The sequence below is a fragment of the Podarcis bocagei genome (genome assembly GCF_964188305.1).
Source record: "Podarcis bocagei genome assembly, chromosome: 14".
NCBI classification, from domain to species: Eukaryota; Metazoa; Chordata; class Lepidosauria; order Squamata; family Lacertidae; genus Podarcis; species Podarcis bocagei.
The window spans coordinates 31,832,167-31,851,021 of NC_138139.1; the positions used below are offsets into that span (position 1 = coordinate 31,832,167).

Here is an 18,855-nt window from a genome sequence, read left to right on the forward strand (position 1 = left end):
GAGGCATTGCTCCCTCTGACCATAGAGGCTATAGTCTAAACCCCCATGAATTTCTCTAATCCTTTGTTGAAGTCATCCAAGTTGATGGTCATCACTTTCTCCTGTGGCAGCGAGTTCCACAGTTTAACTCTGTGCTGCGTGAAGAAGTTGGATGTCCATGAAGTCTAGTGCCATGCATCATTTTAGAATAATTTATCATGTAACCTCTGACTCATCTTCCCCCCCCCCTAATTATAAAGTCCCAAATGCTGCAACCTTTCTTCATAGGGGAGTCATTCTGATTGCCCTTCTCTGAACCTTTTCCAACTCCACAATATCCTTTTTGAGATGAAGTGACAAGAAACTATACACAGTATTTCAAATGCAGTTGCACCATAGATTTGTGTAACAGCATTATGATATTGCCAGTTCTATTTCCAATTTCTTTCCTAGTGATTCCTTGCATGGAATTTGCCTTTCTCACAGTTGCTGCACAAAAGGTTGACATCTTCATCGAACTATCCACAAAGGCCGTGTTCTTGGCCAGTCACACCAGTTCAGACCCCATGAGCATGAAATTAAGATTTTTTTTGCCCCAACATGCATCACTTTACACTTGTTTATATTGGATTGCCGTTGCCATTTTACCACTCACTAAGTTTGGAGAAGTCCTTTTGGAGCTCTTCACAATCTCTTTTTGTATTATTAGATTCTGTTCTCTGAGCAGGGAGTTTTTTGTGCTTACCCCAATGAAGACAGCACTTTGCTCATGCTCAGAGGCATCCTTTACCACCGAGGGGGGGAAGGAATCTAAATTGGAGAAACAGGGTTTTAATTGATCAGTCACTAGATGGCTCTTCTGTTACTCAGAGCAGACCCACTGAAATCAGTGGGTCTTAAGCGATGATTGATTCAGTGGGACTACTCTGAATGTGACTGAGGTTGGGGATACCCCTTGGAGTTTTTAAATCATTAGTTTGTGATCAGATGGAGGCCTTCCAGTCTTCAGGCCAAATGTGGCCCTTCAGAATACTTTCTGGCCCCCAGGGCTCTCCCCAGGGTACACCCCTTGCTGGCCTTGCTCCACACATTCCTCAGGTGTTTTTGCCTGGCTGGAATGTGTCCATGAACTGTGCGATGCCTCTTGCTTTCCTGAATTGGAGAGGCAGGAGAGTGCAGAAATGTTTGACTTTTGCACAGCTGGAGTGGAGACTCCTGTGCAAAGAAAAGAGCCACATCTGCTGCTCCACCCATTCTTGCATCTGGCCACATCTAATTTTTGCCCCTGCCCCTGGCCCCTGCTGGCATGCAGCCCCTGAGATGTTGCCTATGTGGGAGGGTGGTCCTCAGACTGAACAATCTTCCCCGGTTCAGTAACTGTACCCATGAAGGGTGGCCTGTAATAAATACCATATTTTTCGCTCCATAAGACGCACTTTTTTCCTCCTAAAAAGTAAGGGGAAATGTCTGTGCGTCTTATGGAGTCAATGTGTGCCCAATCGCTGGCTCCCTTTCTGGCCCCGCCCCCTTGCCCAGGCCTCCATTGTTGAATGTTCTGCAGACAGAGGCTGTTTGTTTCCCCAGGGACATGTGACTGGCTGATTAGATTATCTGTCTGGAAACTGTAGAAATGGCTCCCTTTCCTTTCCTAAAGAAGCTGCAGAACTGCGAGTTGAACCCCATAAAAACAGGGTTTTTTCCCTTTGCAAAGTAAGCTCAACAACTTTGAGCTGATCCTCAAAAAAAGCAGCTTTTCTCCTTTGCAAAAGAAGCTGTACAACTGTGAACTGATTCCCCCCCCCCTTTCCTCCTCTAAAAACTAGGTGCATCTTATGGAGTGAAAAATACGGTATTTTTAACCATAAACAAACACACACAAAAATGAATCACTGCTGGGGTGTACCCGCAACTGTGAGGCTTGAAGAGGTTCTGATGATGCACCCCACTCTGTGGCCATTGGCTGAGGACTGACTGTGATGTCACAAAGGCACATGTCTACTGAGTGGATATAATGATGGGGCTTTTTCCTCTTCTCCAGCAGAACACAGCGGGCAGCAGTTGTGATATTCAGCATTGCCCAGTCTTCTTCCACTTGGAGGATACAAATTGGCAGGTGAGTGGCAGATGCTATGAAGGATGCTGCAGGAGGCTATGGAACGATAACAAGGCAAGTTTACTTCCTAATAGGGATTGGCTGATATCCATGATCTGAAGTTGGCTGATGTGTGGTGATGGACCTAGTGGAAGTTGCCAGATGTTTAGTGGGTGGAAGCCAGTGGGGTTCTCATTCGGAAGCAAGGCTGAATGGAGAGTGAAAGATGAGCAAATGGCGTTCTTCGTGGATGTCGGCTGGCTGTGTGTTTATGTTTGTGAATGGGAGGTTTTGAATGTGGTTGAGGCACATGGTGTGTAAAATTGTGTAAATGGGATGTGCAAAAGGTGTCTGGTGGATATTCATGAATAGAAGGAGCTTTTGGCAGTGGGCAGGCTGAAGTTAGAGATTAAGTTTTCAGGCTGAAGGCAGTGGAGGTGCCTGGATGATGCTGTCGGATGGTAGCCATTTCCCACCACCATCTGTTTCTCCTGCCCCAGGGACGTCTGATGCTGGTGAGTTTTTCCCAAGACTGTGTATGAAAGCATGAAAGAAGGCCATGGGCTGGCTGAAGCCAACAAGGCTTTCTCAAGACATTCCCATCCCTTTAGAAAGCATGCCAACTTATAGTTCCAAATAAGTGTTTTTCAAAATACATCCAAGTGTAATGTCTATTCTGTCTGAGTTATGTGATGTACCCCTCCCTGGTGTTAGCATAACAAAAGGAATATTTTTTAATAAGTGAGTTGCTGGTGAGATGCCCCCACAATGTCAGGCCTGGGGAGGGTGAACTGTTGCCGTTAGCTACAGATGGTCTGTGACATCAGAAAAGGACATGACAACATCATTCCATGTCCTAAGAGCATCTTCGGCTGCAGTATCCAGGGTTCATATATTTGTTCATCTTCCAACATGTTATATACCATTATCTGCCACCAATGTCCTTCTGGCTTCTACGTAGGACAAACAGTCTCCATGTGGAAGAATTAACAGGCACGAATCTGACATTAGAAAGGGCAACTTTCAAAAGCTAGTGAGGGAACGTCTCCATCTCCCAGGATACTCCACGGCTGATCTAAAAGCTGCATCTCCCAAGACACTCAGCTGCATTGATCTAAAAGATTTTCTGACAAAGGAATTTCAAAGGTAGACTGCAGTGTGAAATTTCAGAATTACAGCTCATCGGGACTTTTTAGTCTACACCTTGGGGATGAATGTTTCTCTTTCCCGCTAACACATCTTGCCCCATCAATGCTGTTGTGCTGTCACCCAAAAATGCTGCCATGAGAGGTCTCTGCCCCTCATTCTGCATACATTTAAGATCCAATTGAATTGTCACCACCTGTATTTTTTCATTTACAGTGGTACCTCGGGTTACATACGCTTCAGGTTACAGACTGCGCTAACCCAGAAATAGTACCTCGGGTTAAGAACTTTGCTTCAGGATGAGAACAGAAATCATGCTCTGGCGGCGCGGCGCCAGCAGGAGGCCCCATTAGCTAAAGTGGTGCTTCAGGTTAAGAACAGTTTCGGGTTAAGAACGGACCTCCGGAACGAATTAAGTACTTAACCCGAGGTACCACTGTATTTGAAATATAAACAGCTAAGCATTACAAAACACCATAGTGATGGACAGCAGCAATTAAAACACAACAAATAAGAGCAATTCTCCAAAGAGGAATAAGATTTCTTCACCATCCATTTCCTGCTGACGTTGCTAGAGTGTAAGACTGGGGAACCAGGGTTCAAATTCCCACTCAATCAGGAAGCTCACTGGCTCCTCTTAGGCCACAGTCACTATATCTCTGCCTAACCTACCTCACATTTGGAACACAAATGCAGCAAATAAAATGAACAGATCTCCTCCACATACATACTATACACCATTTATCTTTTGAAAGAAAGAACATAAGCAGAGCCCTAATATATGCATCTATGTAGACATTGTTCGGCTGGAGAGCTGCATCACAAAATTCAGAAAAATGCCAAATGTTGACGGATAGCTGTTTTTCAGATCTCATATTGTTTCAGAATGTGCTGATCTGATGTGCCTTTAAATGAGAACTGAGCAAGATTTCTCCCCTACCTGTACTCGCTAGATCAGTGGTTTCCCAAAAATAAAAAAATAAAAATTGGGGCCACTACCCCCTTGGTTCCATAAATTCACCCCCAGTGCCCCCTACCCTACCCTATAAAAAACAATATTCAAAATAGCAGTTTGCACAATCCACTAAAGAATATAATAACAGAATAAAAATTAAGACAGCAGCAATTAATTGCACATTTGTTGACAATCCAGTTACAGTGGTACCTCGGGTTACATACGCTTCAGGTTACAGACTCTGCTAACCCAGAAATAGTGCTTCAAGTTAAGAACTTTGCTTCAGGATGAGAGCAGAAATTGTGCTCCGGCGGCGCGGCAGCAGCAGGAGGCCCCATTAGCTAAAATGGTGCTTCAGGTTAAGAACAGTTTCAGGTTAAGTACGGACCTCCGGAACGAATTAAGTACTTAACCCGAGGTACCACTGTATAGCCATTTAGTTTAATTAATTCAGCACAATGGATAAACTTGATCCAGTGATCCCAGCATTTCAAAGCCTGATAGTCCTTTGCACCTCCAACACCCCCTTGCCGCCCTCTTGCCTCTTAGCAACCGAACAGGCAATCCCACTGCCCCCCAGGAGGGTGGTACTTTGGGAACCACTGCTCTAGATGGTCTGGACCACAATTCCTTTCAGTCCTGCGCTGGCTGGGGCTGATGGGAGTTGTAGTCCAAATTCTGCCAAAGGCTCCCATTTCAGAGACGGCCTTACCTTCTTGCTGAACTCATGCGCCTTCTGCCTCCGCTCTTGATGGATGGCGTCAGCGCTTTGGACAAACTCCCGCACGCTGCTGCTGGCCCACCTCTTCTGCCGCCCAAGGCGCAGGAGCCCCAACCTGAGGCCCTTTCCCTGGCACGCCTGGATCATGACAGCCGCCTCTTCATAGAGCTTAACTGGGGTCCCGTTGATCTCCAGGATGTAGTCTCCAGCTTTGACCCCACATTCAGAGGCTGGCGAGGCAGAATCCACGCTCCCCACTTGCAAGGGGCATCCTTCCTCGCACGCCAGAGTGAAGCCAAAGCGCCCCTCTTGGCCCGGCTTGAGTTCCACCTGCTGGATGCGCGAGACCACCCCAATGCTGGGGGGCACGTTCTCGCACTGCTTCGCCAAGGCAACCAGCGCCTCAGTGTTCATGGAGGAGACGTGCTGGCCTTCAATCTCCAGGATCTGGTCTCCCAGCTGGAGGCCGGCCAGCTGGGCGCTGCTGCCTTCTTCCACAGCCAAGATGTAGCAAGGGCCATTCCCGCTGATCTTGAACCCGAATTCCTCAGGCCACCCATCGTTGGTAGTTGGCATGGCGGTGACTGGGGAAAAGGAGAGCGTGGAAAGGTCAGCCGCTGAATCTGGTTCCCTCATGGAAAGAATGGTTCCTTGATTCAGGCCACGTTCCCACCAGACATCTAAAGCACTAGGACAGCACTTTAAACAGTCGTGGTTTCCCCTAAAAAAAAATAATTAATAAATCTGGCAGGGGAGAGTTATTAGAAGACCCATTTTCCCCTCACAGAGTTCCCTGTGAAGCAGGGTTGATGGATAAACCCCTCTGGGAAGTGCAGTCCCATGAGTGGAATAAGAGCCTCCTAACATTTAGCACCCTTAACAAACAACAGCTCCCAGGTTGCTAATATGTTAAGGGTGCTATTAGAAATGTTAGGAGACCCCTTAACCTCCCCCCCCCCCGGCCCAGTTTCCACTCCCAGAGTGGTTTAACAGTCAATCCTTCTTCCTAGGAGACTCTGTGGCCCTGTGAAGGGAATAGGGGCCACCTAACAACTCTCAGCACCCTTGATAAGCTACAGCTCCCAGAATTCTTTGGGTGGGAAGCCATGACTGTTTAAAGAGGCATCATAGTACATCTCAGATGTATGGTGTGAATGTGGTCTTAATCAAGTTCTTTCCAACCATATGCGCAATTTCCAACACAAATACCAATATTTGTGTGATCAACCACTCCTTTGAGAACTTTCCCGAGAGGACAACATGATAGCCTCTTCCAACAACATTTTTTTAAAAAAGTTCTATGGCTTCTGAAAGACTAGTGATTTAATTTATTTTGGCCTAAGATTTTGTGGCCTCAAGCCTACTCTGTCAGAGATATTAAGTAAGTTTGCCATTGGACCTCATTGCCATTCAACTCCCAACTTACAATTAGATGTTCAGTTGCCTGGCTGTCTCTTCCTTATTTATCCTAAATGGGATCAGACCCCAGTTGAGATGACCTCTGGCACCTATGGGAGGGACTGTAGCTCCATGACAGAGCACCTGCTTTGGAGGCTGAAGGTCCCAGGTCCAATCCCTGGTGGCAGCTCCAGGTAGGGCTTATCCTCCAACATTTATCTGATGGAAATAAGGACGTCCCATTCCATAATGATAAATTTTACTATTTATACCCCACACATCTTACTTGGTTGCCCCAGCCACTCTGGGAAGCTTCCAACATATATAAAAAGATAATAGAACATTAAACATTTTTTAAAAAATTCCCTATACAGAATTGCCTTCAGATGACTCAGGGGTCAGATAACGCCATACCCTCCAACATTTCCCCAATGAAAACAGAGACATCCTAAGGAAAAGTGGGAAATTATGGGATCAAATCAGAAACCAGGTTTCTCTAAATCAGGGAGGTCCCTGGAAAATAGGCACACTTGGAGGATCTGGCAGGGCTGGGAGAGACCCCTGCCTGAAACCCTCAAGAGCTGCTGCCAGTCAGTGTAGGCAGTACTGAGCTAGATGGACCAGGGATCTGATTATTATTATTTTTTTAAGAAGGGCTGTGACTCAGGAGTAGAACACCTGCTTTGCATGCAGAAGGTCCCAGGCTCAATCCTCAATGGCATCTCCAGGTACAGCTGGGAGAGAAACCCCTGCTTCAAACCCTGGCAAGCTACTGCCAGTCAGTGCAGTCAATACTAAACTAGATGGATCACTGGTCTCGGAGTAAGGCAGCTTCCTATGTACATCCCATTCTGGACAACAATATTCCCTTTCATTGTGTTATATATATATATATATATATATATATATATATATATATATATATATATATATATGTAGGTTTTGGTGTCTTCGGGTGTCTTCCCGTGTAAGAGTTGGGGTGTCTAGGCGACGTTTCGACGAGGTCTCACTCGTCATCTTCAGGCTGGTGCTTTCGGCTTCTTGTTACTGGAACAGAGCAGGATCTCAGTGTTTGAGTTCCTATAAATACTGTTGAGGGGGTGTGGTGTATAGCCTCCAACGTTCTGGGCAGAGAGGAAGTTCCCAGGTTAGTGTGCCTTTTCTTCTTTTGTTCATTAATTACTTGAGGGATATCTTGAGAGATTTCTTGAGTGATATTCTGAGTACCATTTAGGAGGGTCATTAGGTGTGAATTAGTTGCTAAAGCTTTCGTGTCTTGACCTCTTGAGCTTGTGAAGAGTTTTTCTGAGAAGATGGCTGTACTGCACTTAGTTGTGCTCTGGCTTGGCTTCGTGTATAGGGGCGAGCTGTGGTTTTGTGCCCTGTGCCAGCCAGATCTGTGTAGGGATTGCAGGGGGGTGCAGCATCCGGAGGTGCCACTATGGTTTGGCTACTGGATGGTGTCTGTAATTTATCTGTGGAGAGGGTCTGGGTTTGGGTCTGGTGTGGTTGATTGGAGATGGCGTTCTGTGTGCCTGGTGTGGTTGATTGGAGATGGCGTTCTGTGTGTGTATCTCTCTTCACACAAGTGCCCATTAATGAAGCCTTGACAGCCATTCAAAACAAATACAATCCCCCCGAATACATCCTGGACCTGACCAACCACTGCCTAACCAACACGTACTTCATCCACAATGGACAAAGATACAAACAGATAGAAGGAGCACCTATGGGATCACCCCTCTCACCGGTCATCGCAAATCTGTACATGGAACACTTTGAAACCAATGCTTTAGACAAGTCAGAACACAAACCCAAACTTTGGCTCAGATATGTTGACGACACCTTTGTAATTTGGCCACACGGGAAAGAAAAACTAGATAGCTTCCTCACACATCTCAACAGCCTACACCCCAAAATACAATTCACTATGGAAATAGAAGCCAACAACCAACTTCCCTTCCTTGACGTCCTAATCTACAAAAAACCTGATGGCTCCCTAGGACACACTATCTACCGGAAAAAAACACACACCAACCGCTACTTACATGCACAATCACACCACCACCCTGCACAAATAAACTCCGTAGCCAAGACTCTCATCTCCAGAACCAAACGCCTGGCTGACAAAGACCACTTGACAACTGAGTTACAGAATCTCTCAAATGTGTTAATCGCCAACGGATACCAGCAAAACAGGGTTACGAAACTAATCCAAAAAGAAACACCCCCAAAAAACCAAGACACAGAAGAAAACAATGGCATGGCCCTCCTTCCTTATATCAAGGGCACTACAGATAAAATTAGCAAAATCCTCCATAAACACAATATCAAAACAGCCTTTTGCACCAACCAAAAAATAGCCAATATCCTCAGAAACCCCAAAGATAAAATCCAGTTAGAAAACCGAGGGGTCTATGAAATACCCTGCAAAGTCTGCCCAGCCACGTACATTGGACAAACAAACAGACGAATAAATACACGTATCGCAGAACACAAGAATGCCGTCAAAAAAGAAGAAAAAACTTCCTCTCTTTACCAACACATGAAAGAAACAGGACACGAAATTAATTTTGCAGACTCCAAATTGCTCTTTAACATGGAACATCACCACAAGAGAATAATCATGGAAGCCATCGAGATAGAGAAACACCCTCACAACATGAACAAGCGTGACGACACGTCCCGCCTGCCAGACATCTGGAAATTAGCCCTCCCCACAAAAACCGACACCAGAACCAGAGGCACACAGAACGCCATCTCCAATCAACCACACCAGACCCAAACCCAGACCCTCTCCACAGATAAATTACAGACACCATCCAGTAGCCAAACCATAGTGGCACCTCCGGATGCTGCACCCCCCTGCAATCCCTACACAGATCTGGCTGGCACAGGGCACAAAACCACAGCTCGCCCCTATACACGAAGCCAAGCCAGAGCACAACTAAGTGCAGTACAGCCATCTTCTCAGAAAAACTCTTCACAAGCTCAAGAGGTCAAGACACGAAAGCTTTAGCAACTAATTCACACCTAATGACCCTCCTAAATGGTACTCAGAATATCACTCAAGAAATCTCTCAAGATATCCCTCAAGTAATTAATGAACAAAAGAAGAAAAGGCACACTAACCTGGGAACTTCCTCTCTGCCCAGAACGTTGGAGGCTATACACCACACCCCCTCAACAGTATTTATAGGAACTCAAACACTGAGATCCTGCTCTGTTCCAGTAACAAGAAGCCGAAAGCACCAGCCTGAAGATGACGAGTGAGACCTCGTCGAAACGTCGCCTAGACACCCCAACTCTTACACGGGAAGACACCCGAAGACACCAAAACCTACATATATATATATATATATATATATATATATATATATATATATATATATATATATCTCCCCCACCCACAACGGATTAAACAAAACGTCTAAAAACAATTCCAGAACAGGTGCAGTCTGGGTGGGCCTGATCTTGCCGACAGGCACAGCCCCCTCAACTAAAGCGGCTACTCACAGATGATGGAAATGCACAGTAGAGACACAGACACAGGGTCCAGGTCCTGCAGGAGGGACCAGACTCAAACACTGTCCCTGTATATCCCTTCTGGAAATACATGCCCTACGGTCTAAGGCAGCCTCCTGTACACTCACCTGACTGGCCCTTACTTTGGCCCTGGCAATGGGGCAACATCCTCCAGCAGGGCAGCTGTGTCAGGGGGTGTGAAGCTCAGGACAGGCCACACACAGAGAAAAATGGCTGAGGAGCTCAGAGGGGTTGACCACTGCTGCCCCCCACCCCGGTGACAGCTGAGAAGAAGCCACCTCGTTCCTCCACTCCCAGGTCTTAAGTAAAGACTTACAGAAATTGCAGGCCATTAGGATCTGGCTGAGGTCTTGCGAAGAAGGCCGCCGTCATTTCTCCGCGGGGTCTGGAGTTTTGTGGTTCTCTTCAGCTTGGGAAGCTGCTTCCCCTACCCCAAAGCTTCACTTGCCACGGAAAATGGAAGACTTGGGTACAATACTCTCCCAAGCCCACAGTGCTGACCAGGCCACGTTCTTGAGAATGTGGAAGGCCAAGTCACCCAAGAAGTTCACCCAACCTGGGTTGGAGCTTTTACCTTCTCATTCCCTCAAGCTAGGAAGATATGACTGAGCTCCAGCACAGCTGAGCCCTACTCCTTCCCTCCATTGTCTCCCCACTTGCCTGCTTTTTTTTGGGGGGGGGGAATATTACGACCAAGTGGGTAGATGGATCGACTAAGTCAAACCCAGACAATGGCCATGTCTTCTTGTCTCTGAGGCCTCTGAGGGGAATTAGAACTGGTCAAGAGCTAAACTGGATTAGAGGCCCAGGCTGGGTGTTGTGTGAGCAAATTGAAGTCGACGCTAATGCAACAGCAGACAAGGCTCACGTGGGTTGAGACAGGAGGACAGCGACAGTTTGCTTCAGAAGGAGGTGGGGAGATGCCATCACAAAGAGGAGCACTGGAAGGTGCCTTGAACTGTGCCATAGCATCAGCCCATCTAGCTAAGGCTAGCAGCCCTTTATTCAAAACCATGAGGACTGAAATCACAGCACCAATTTACATGTAGAAGCTCCAGGGTTGAGAGACTTAGAATGCCCCTTGCCTGAAACCCTAGAGAGCAGTTGTCAGTCATTGTGTAGTAGGCAATATTGAGTTTGATGGACTTGGAATAAGAGGACATTAAAATTTTCCTAAGTGCTCTGTGTGCTTCTAAATGGGTGATGCGTTTCTGGGGAACTGAATTGGGCATGAAGGGGCAATGATCTGGGTTACTGGGTTGAATATTAATTTGAAGCAAGAAATTCGTGCAACTGAACTTTATCTAGAGAAAAATTGGAGGGCAATGAAAGTGGATAAATGGAGGGGAAATGAAGTGATTTGGGGCAGGCTCTGCTGGAGAATTAATATGTGAGTAAATTGAAGAGGAACTGATTTGGGGTGCAAGTTAACTGGAGAATCTGTCAAGAGAGAGCTGGAGGGGGGCACTAATTGACTTGCCTTCTGTGACACTGAAATTCTAAAATTTGCATCTACACCCATTAATTAGCATATGTAAATTTTGTTTCTAGGCCCCAGATTTTTAAATCACCTAACAATGCCACACCACAAGGATTCCATTTTAGTTGCACTGTTGCACATATCAATCAGAGCTACATGCACCCATAAAGCATGTTTATTTATTTCATAAAATTTACACACCACTAGATTGTAGAAGGCAAAAAAATCAACATGGTTTACAAAAAAGATGAAACATTATCAATAAGAAGTTAAAATAACAATAAACTGAAAACAGATGAAAACTTGCATCAACTTTCTAAACATCTGAGTAGGCTTGTCTAAACAAAAATATTTTTTTAGCAAGGGTACAGTGAAGGCACCTGCCTGATATCAATTGGCAGGGAGTTCCAAAGTGTAGGTGCTGCCACACTAAAAGGGGAAGTTCTCACAAATAAGAATGGGTATGATGTGGCACCTGTGGACAGTGCCAGTTCTGCACTGCTCTGTGTGTGAGAGGGGGAGGGGAGGAGAGAGAGAAGGTAGGGCCTGCCTGCTCCACTTCTGCCTGGGTGTCAAAGCTTAAGCCACTAATTGCTGCATCCTGCTAATGCCTCAGAAATGTGTTGTGCTAATTTTCAGGGCTATTCTAATAGCTCCCCCCCATCCTCCACCCTGACACAACTGAAAAGATGTAGCTTGCAGACTGTGATGGGTTTGTTATTTTTAAGAAGCTGTTGTTAGTCAAAAACATTTGCTTCCTTTTGCAAGAGCTCCTTTGACAATAATTTAAGAAGTCTTCTGTGTTGATTCCCCCTGACCCCCTTTCCCTTCCTCCACATGAATGCATGTCAAGCAAAGCTTACCTCTCTTGCACAGGGCCTAGTCTGCACCAGTAGCACAGAATGAGGACCTGTTACCCAGCTAAACCATCCCGGCAGTTTCAGCACTTCTGGATCAATTTCAGACCTGTGGGGCAAGCGCCTGAGTTTCTATGGCAAACTCTATCCAGGCACGGTAACCTAATAGGACAGTCATTAGCAGGCTGACCTTGGCGGGGAGCGAAGGAGTGCAAACGTCTGGGAGAGAGGCAGCTTCTCTGCAGCTACAGAGGCAACTAGGGAATTTCCCAGCTCTCAAAAGATTTAAGCAGCTTAGAGATTTTACGGAAATTACAGGGGGGAGCACATCTTTAAAGTTGTTAAATGTTACAAATATTATGCCTGAATGTATCCTTTCGACTTGACAGCTCAGGGAAGATACCTAGCTTTATAAATCATATAAAATCAACCCCTTTGCAAAGTTCCTCCATTCCAATGCCATTTTGCCCTTGGAAAAAGGACTCTTTCCCCTGCCACCTCCCCAAGATTGAAGACATGTATACAAACCTCCTACCCCAGGAAATGTCCAGAGGTGACAATTGCTGGGCTCATTGGAAGCCAAATCTCATCACCAGACTTGCCTCAGGCTCCAGACATGCAAAGGAAGTTCTGTTGTACTTTTGGGTGGTGGGTAAAACCTGTAAGACATGTTTGCCTATGCTAATCTTGTGTAACCTTCCCCTTTTGTGACATGTTAATGATGTAGCAATGATATATTGATGATGCTGTGAGAACTGTATTCTGGGATATGGTAGGAAAATTTTAAAAGTCAATGTCACCTCATGCTCTGGTTTCACTCGCTGCTGTTGAACCTGTTGCGCAACAATAAAGGATCTAAGTCTACGGACTGCTGTTTTGCTCCAAATTGCTTGGCTGGAATTTCCTCCTTTTACTGACCACATGGATCCACGGGGGACTTGTACCCCGTTGAGCTGCGCTGTTGAGTAGTCTCTCAACCCAGAATTTTCCTTAACAGAGCATATATGGGGTAGATGCTGAACCCAGAGATGATGTGTGCATGCTGCTGCTACAAATTCAGGATTGGCTTGAACCCTTCAAGCTAAGAAGCAGCAACAGGCAATCTCAGATACACATTTGTTAGAGCTGGTGTTCTTTCAACAAAGGTAAGCTCAATAAAGTTATATTATAAAAAGTCTCCTCTTATATTCTTGTTTACAAGATGGTAAAACAGGGGCCGGAGAACACTGCTGTTAGGTGACCCCCACAGCCAGTTGACTAACCAAACCCAACAAGGGCTTATGAATGACTCTGTGTCCAGGGCTGCAGATCCAAAAAATCAACACTTCCGATATGGGCTGCTATGTGTCCAGATTTTCCCAGGTGTTTTTGCCACTTTTTGAAAATTCTGCCTGGACACTATTTTTGATGGACGTATCCATGGTATGTCCAAGAAATTCCGGGTGTATGGCACCTCTGTCTTACTCCTTCCTCCATCTTCTGAGAGTTAAAGTCATATGCAAGGCAAGGCAAGAGTGTATTGGATGTTCCATTCCTGGCAGAGGTGCACTTGCAGCAGGCGTCAGAATAGTTGAGATTGGAACGGTGATATACAAATGCACCGTGACTGAGGTTTGACATAACAATCCCAAGACTCCAATCCAGCCTCCCCCAATCTGGTGCCCTCAAAGCATTTTGGACTACAACAACATCCATCAGATGGCCACATATCCTCTACGTCAGCTTCCTGTAACTCAGTGCCATGCTGGTTGGGCCTGATGGGAGTTGTAGCCCAACACATCTAGAGGGCACCAGGCTGAGGAAGCTGAAATGCAAGTGAACGGGTGCCATGGAAAGAGCTACTTTTCTACAGAGCTTTCCCATTCACTTTTGTCTCTGTCCTTATCTTGACCCCTCAAAGAGATTTCCATTATGTCCCATAAACAGAAATCAAATATTTGCAGCCAGCATTAAGCGATTTGTGTAGGGTCAGGGAGTCCAAGATCTAAATCCAGCCTTCACCATTAGAAAAGGATTTATTGGGAAAGCCCCAGGGCTAGAGGCTGATCCAATTACCCACAGTGAGCTGCAGGAATACTGGAGAAGGCTTCAATCTTCCTCAGCCATATGGAACTACTATTCATTTTTCTGTTCTTCTGTGCTGTGAATAAACTGTATCACGAGCTTCTAAAACTCAGATCAGAGGTCAGCAAACTTTTTCAGCAGGTGGCCGGTCCACTGTCCCTGTGACCTTGTGGGGGGCCAGACTATATTTTGAAGGGGGGGGAAATGAACGAATTCCTATGCCCCACAAATAACCCAGATGCATTTTAAATAAAAGGACACATTCTACACATGTAAAAACACACTGATTACTGGACTGTCTGTGGGCCGGATTTAGAAGGTGATTAGGCCAGATCCAGCCCCTGGGCCTTAGTCTGCCTACCCATGACTTAGATCCACGCTATACATTTAAAGTACATGGCTTCACCCAAAGAATCCTGGGAACTGGTATGGATGTGACAATGAGGGAAGAGCTCTAGTGGGCACCCATTGATATCAGGCAGGAGACTTCACTATGCTCTTTTCAGTGCCTACTACAAACATTATTGTTCAGATAAGCCCATTTAGAAAATTGATGCGAGTTTTAATCTCAGTAGTGACGCCCTCCCTGTGGAACACCCTCCCTTCGGATGTCAAGGAAATACAAACTATCTGACTTTTAGAAGACATCTGAAGGCAGCCCTGTTTAGGGAAGTTTTTAAGGATGGGTGTTTTTATTATGTTTTTAAGCCGGCCAGAGTGGCTAGGAAAACCCAGCCAGATGGGCTGTGGTATAAATAATAAAATCGTTGTTGTTGTTTTTACTATCTGAAGTGTTATTTTAACTGTATTCAAAAGTGCTAAATTATTGTTAATTCTTATTGACAATTTCATTATGCTATCTTTTTTGTAAGGCATTTTGAGGTTTTTGTTTTTTAAAAATAATAATAAAGCAATGTATAAATTTTATTAAATAAATGAACCGACCAAGCCCCCTCGCCCCACCCCAGTTATGCAGGCCATGAGAGAGGCGTGACACTCAGACACTGCCTGCATCACTTAATCTGGAGCAGTTATGGCCTCCCTCCGTGGTCCCAGATTAGGAAAGCCAGCTAGCAAACCTAAATCACGCCAGAAGAGGAACTTTAGGGCGTCAGCTACCCCGTCGACTTAATCCGAATTAAGAGGGGCCGGGCCGGAAAGGGGCGGGGCCATGACGCGACCGCAGCACTCCTTGGGTCCCTGGCGTCATTGCTGGCCGCACTCGCGTTTCCGTGGTAACACGCCCTTCCTCATTAAGTCGCGCCGTGAGGCTTCCGGCGCTCTAGGAAAGGACTCGCCGTTCTCCGCCCGCATCCGGCTCCGTCATGGCGGCGCCCTAACTTGGAGTCACGTGAGCGAAAAACGGCCTGCTTCTGGCGCTGTTGCCAGGCAACGCGCCTTCCCCAACCCCGGCAACTCTGCTTCAATGGATGGGGCGGGGGTCGCTCTGCTAGTCTCCCCACTTGAAGGCCGTTGCATGTAGCTCTTAAGGGGGGTGGGTTGAGCGGGAGCGGGGCGGGCTGTGTTCTGGCGCCGGATCTGCCCCTTCCGCCAAGCAAAGAGGAAACCCCCCACAGCCCTCCTTCAGGCATCAAACATGTGGGAAGACGGGCTCTGCCCCAAGGAGCCTGCAGTCTCCCAAGTCCCATCATCCCTGAGCATTGGCCATGCTGGGTGGGCTAATGGGCGTTATTTATATGCAGTATTTTGTAAAATTTATACACAACTGGATTGTGAAAACGAACGAACCTCCAAGCGGTTTACCAAAAAAACCCCATAAAATCAGAAATTACTAACCATAATTTAAGACCTTTGAAATGTTATCTTTTACCCTATCTGAGTAGGCTTGTCTAAACAAGAATGTATTTAGCAGGTGCTGAAAAGAGTGCTGTGAAGGTGCCCTTGTGATATGAATAGGCAGAGTTTCAAAGTTCAGAGTTTATTGTTATTTTTTAATTTATTAGATTTAGATACCGCCCTTCATCAAAAGACCTTAGGCGGTTCACAAGATAAAAATACAAGATAAAAACACAGATAGTTAAAGTAAAAACCACAAAACAATATAATATTCATTCTACAATTGCTGTAGAATTTTAATCAGCCAAAGTCAAAAGTGTAGGTGCTGCTGCTCTAAAAAATTGAGTTCTTACCAGTGGGGGAGAAGTATTCTGTGGCACCTGTAATAGTGCCATTTGGGCACAGCTATTCCCCATGCCCTGCGCTAAAACAAGACATACAACATTGGGAGGGGGAACAGGATGAAACGGTGCCTGAAGGTGTGGAGAAGGTGAGGAGGGAGTTTGCCTGCTTCTCTCAGTCATAAAACTGGAACTCAGTGGGGACATGCAAGAAAGCTGGAGGTTGGGAGATTCAGGACAGGCAAAAGGAATCAGACAAATTCAGGGAGGACAAGGCTATTGATGACTACTAGTCACAATGACTATGCTCTGCTTCCACAGTTAGAGGCAGTAATGCTTCTGAATACCAGTAGGTGGAAACCACAGGATGGAAGAGTGTTCTTGAATCCTGCTTGTGGGTTTCCCATTGGGATATCTGTTTGGCTGCAGTTGAGAACAGGATGGGCCATTGACTTGATCCAGCAGACTTTCCTTATGTTCATATCCTGATCCAAGAAATAGGTCCACCTGCTCACACACCCAGCTTAGAGGCCAATATCCTGGCATGTTTTATGGGAAGCTATGAATTGGCAAACCAAGAGATCAGCGCCAAACCTTGGCACACAATGGGTGAGGCAAGTGGGCAGGGAGCAGGTACAAAGCTTGTTCCTGGACTGTTAGATACAGCCTTTCTTTGGTGGTATATTTGTGGGGGTTCCCTGCACTTTTTCCCTGTTGGAATTGGCTCCTCTTTAATCAGCTGCTTTTTGGATTTTGTAGGGCAGGATGGACTTCTTGAGCCTCTTCCTCCTCTATGTGTTTCTGGTTCTGCTGACCATTCTCCTTGTTTGTTTCTATTCCGGAAGGAAGCAAAGCATCCCCTCAAGGCTTATCACCTGCATAACTCAGGTAAGGAATGTTTAAGCTGATCACATCAGTTTGTCACCCCACTGCTGTGCCCACTTGCCAACAGTGGTACTTAAAATTTGCCCGCAAGGTTTCTAGCATGATGGCAAGTCAGCTTCCATCCCACCAATCTCTATTTCATGCTGCCAGAGGAGCATCTACACAAAATGGTGATGCTCAGTCTGTGTGTCAATCCTCTTCTTCCATATTGCAGGTAAAGGCAGGTGTTCCCATCCATCATTGGCTCTTCAATCTAGTGATAGAACGAAAGCATTTTTCTGTGCCAAAGATATCGTGACTTGTATGTGAAAGAGAATTGACTAGTGGTGATTATTTATTTACATTTAACAATTTACATTTAATACACACACACACACACACACACAAAATAACTACAAATGGGCACATAAACAGCCAGCAGTAAGAACAGATAAAGGTAGAGCATGACCTGTGGTTACAGATGATGGGAACTGGAATCCAGCAACACCATGAGGACCACAAATTCTCCTCCATCTCCATTCTCTTTAGAAGATGCAAATGCCATTTCCTAAAAACAGCAAAAGGGGTAGACTTGAGTCTGGGTTGTACCTTTCAACAGTGCAAGTAAGGAGCTCATGGGAGTGGAGGCTTCTCCATACAATTACAAAAATCTTTACACACAGAAAGCCAAACGTTAGGGAGATGAATTCTAGCTCAATCTTCTCTGCTATGAGCTAATTTTATATGTGGGTGAGTTTTCTTTTCTGTGGGAGGAAGATTTAGTCTTCTGAACCCCACTGGCAATCTGAAGTGGTTCACCCTCAAAACCAGTTTGAGAACTAGACCTTCATGCCAAATAAACAGTTTCTGAATTCTTCCAGTGTCAAGAATCAGTTAAGAAATGCAGCTGGATTCTGTCCATGTAGCACTTACTCTGTCGCCCCAAGAATGTAAAAAACTCAATGATTGGGGATGTTTTATTTCCCCCTTTAAAAAAAAATCCTCCCTCCCCCTTTGTCTTCTGTGATATAGGTGCTGTTGCGTATAGTCCCATCCCAAGTCCAAGGAGCTGCTCATTGGGTGCTTCATGGACTCTTCCATAAACGGTACTGCTTCTACCCCTTCTTTTGTGCCTTTTCCTTGCCTGTCTGGTTGTTAGCACTAACATTTTCGTTTTATTTATGTCACTTTTAAAATTATCATTTCAATTTATTACCATAAGGTTCCAGGGTGCAATGTTAAAACAATTTAAAACAAGCCACAGACATGAGAATAGGGTGAGTCACAAAAACATACATCTCAGATATCAAAGGCAAGAGGAAGGAGGTGTGTATTTCTATGGTGCCTATCAGTTGCCTTTTCTAAGGAGGCTCACTTCCACATTAAGACACAAAGTATTACATCCCTAAAGTCATAGTGTAGAAACTCTTTGAATTGCCATAGCTTTGTAGAACAGCTTCCGAAGATGGCTTCCCTGTGCTTTCTAAGAATGCAGCAGGTCTTCTACATTCCTGGTTCTCTGTTGTGCACTGATGGCCATGCTGGTTGGGGCTGCTGGGAGTTGTAGTTGGAACCATCTGAAGGGCACCAGGTTAGACAAGTCTGTTTTAAGCCA

The 18,855-nt window shown here is 45.6% G+C and overlaps 2 protein-coding genes across 7 annotated transcripts in view; one reads left to right on the top strand and one right to left on the bottom strand.

The window, feature by feature from the left end:
- The window catches only part of GRID2IP (Grid2 interacting protein), a 59,897-nt gene extending 53,531 nt beyond the window's left edge, over window positions 1-6,366 (bottom strand). Inside the window, exon 1 of one of the 2 annotated variants that reach the window (XM_081170840.1) lies at window positions 4,885-6,366. In XM_081170840.1, the coding sequence (XP_081026966.1) occupies window positions 4,885-5,529 (645 nt within the window). In that variant the 5' untranslated portion in view covers window positions 5,530-6,366. The remainder of the gene's footprint in view (window positions 1-4,884) is intronic. The other variant, XM_081170839.1, reaches the window with a different exon arrangement.
- ZDHHC4 (zDHHC palmitoyltransferase 4) overlaps window positions 1-18,855 on the top strand; it is a 34,279-nt gene that overhangs the window by 9,628 nt on the left and 5,796 nt on the right. Inside the window, exons 2-4 of one of the 5 annotated variants that reach the window (XM_081170910.1) lie at window positions 2,018-2,092; window positions 17,136-17,264; window positions 18,273-18,346. In XM_081170910.1, coding sequence (XP_081027036.1) covers window positions 2,018-2,092; window positions 17,136-17,264; window positions 18,273-18,346 — 278 coding nt within the window. The other 4 variants (XM_081170909.1, XM_081170913.1, XM_081170911.1 and 1 more) reach the window with 4 other exon arrangements.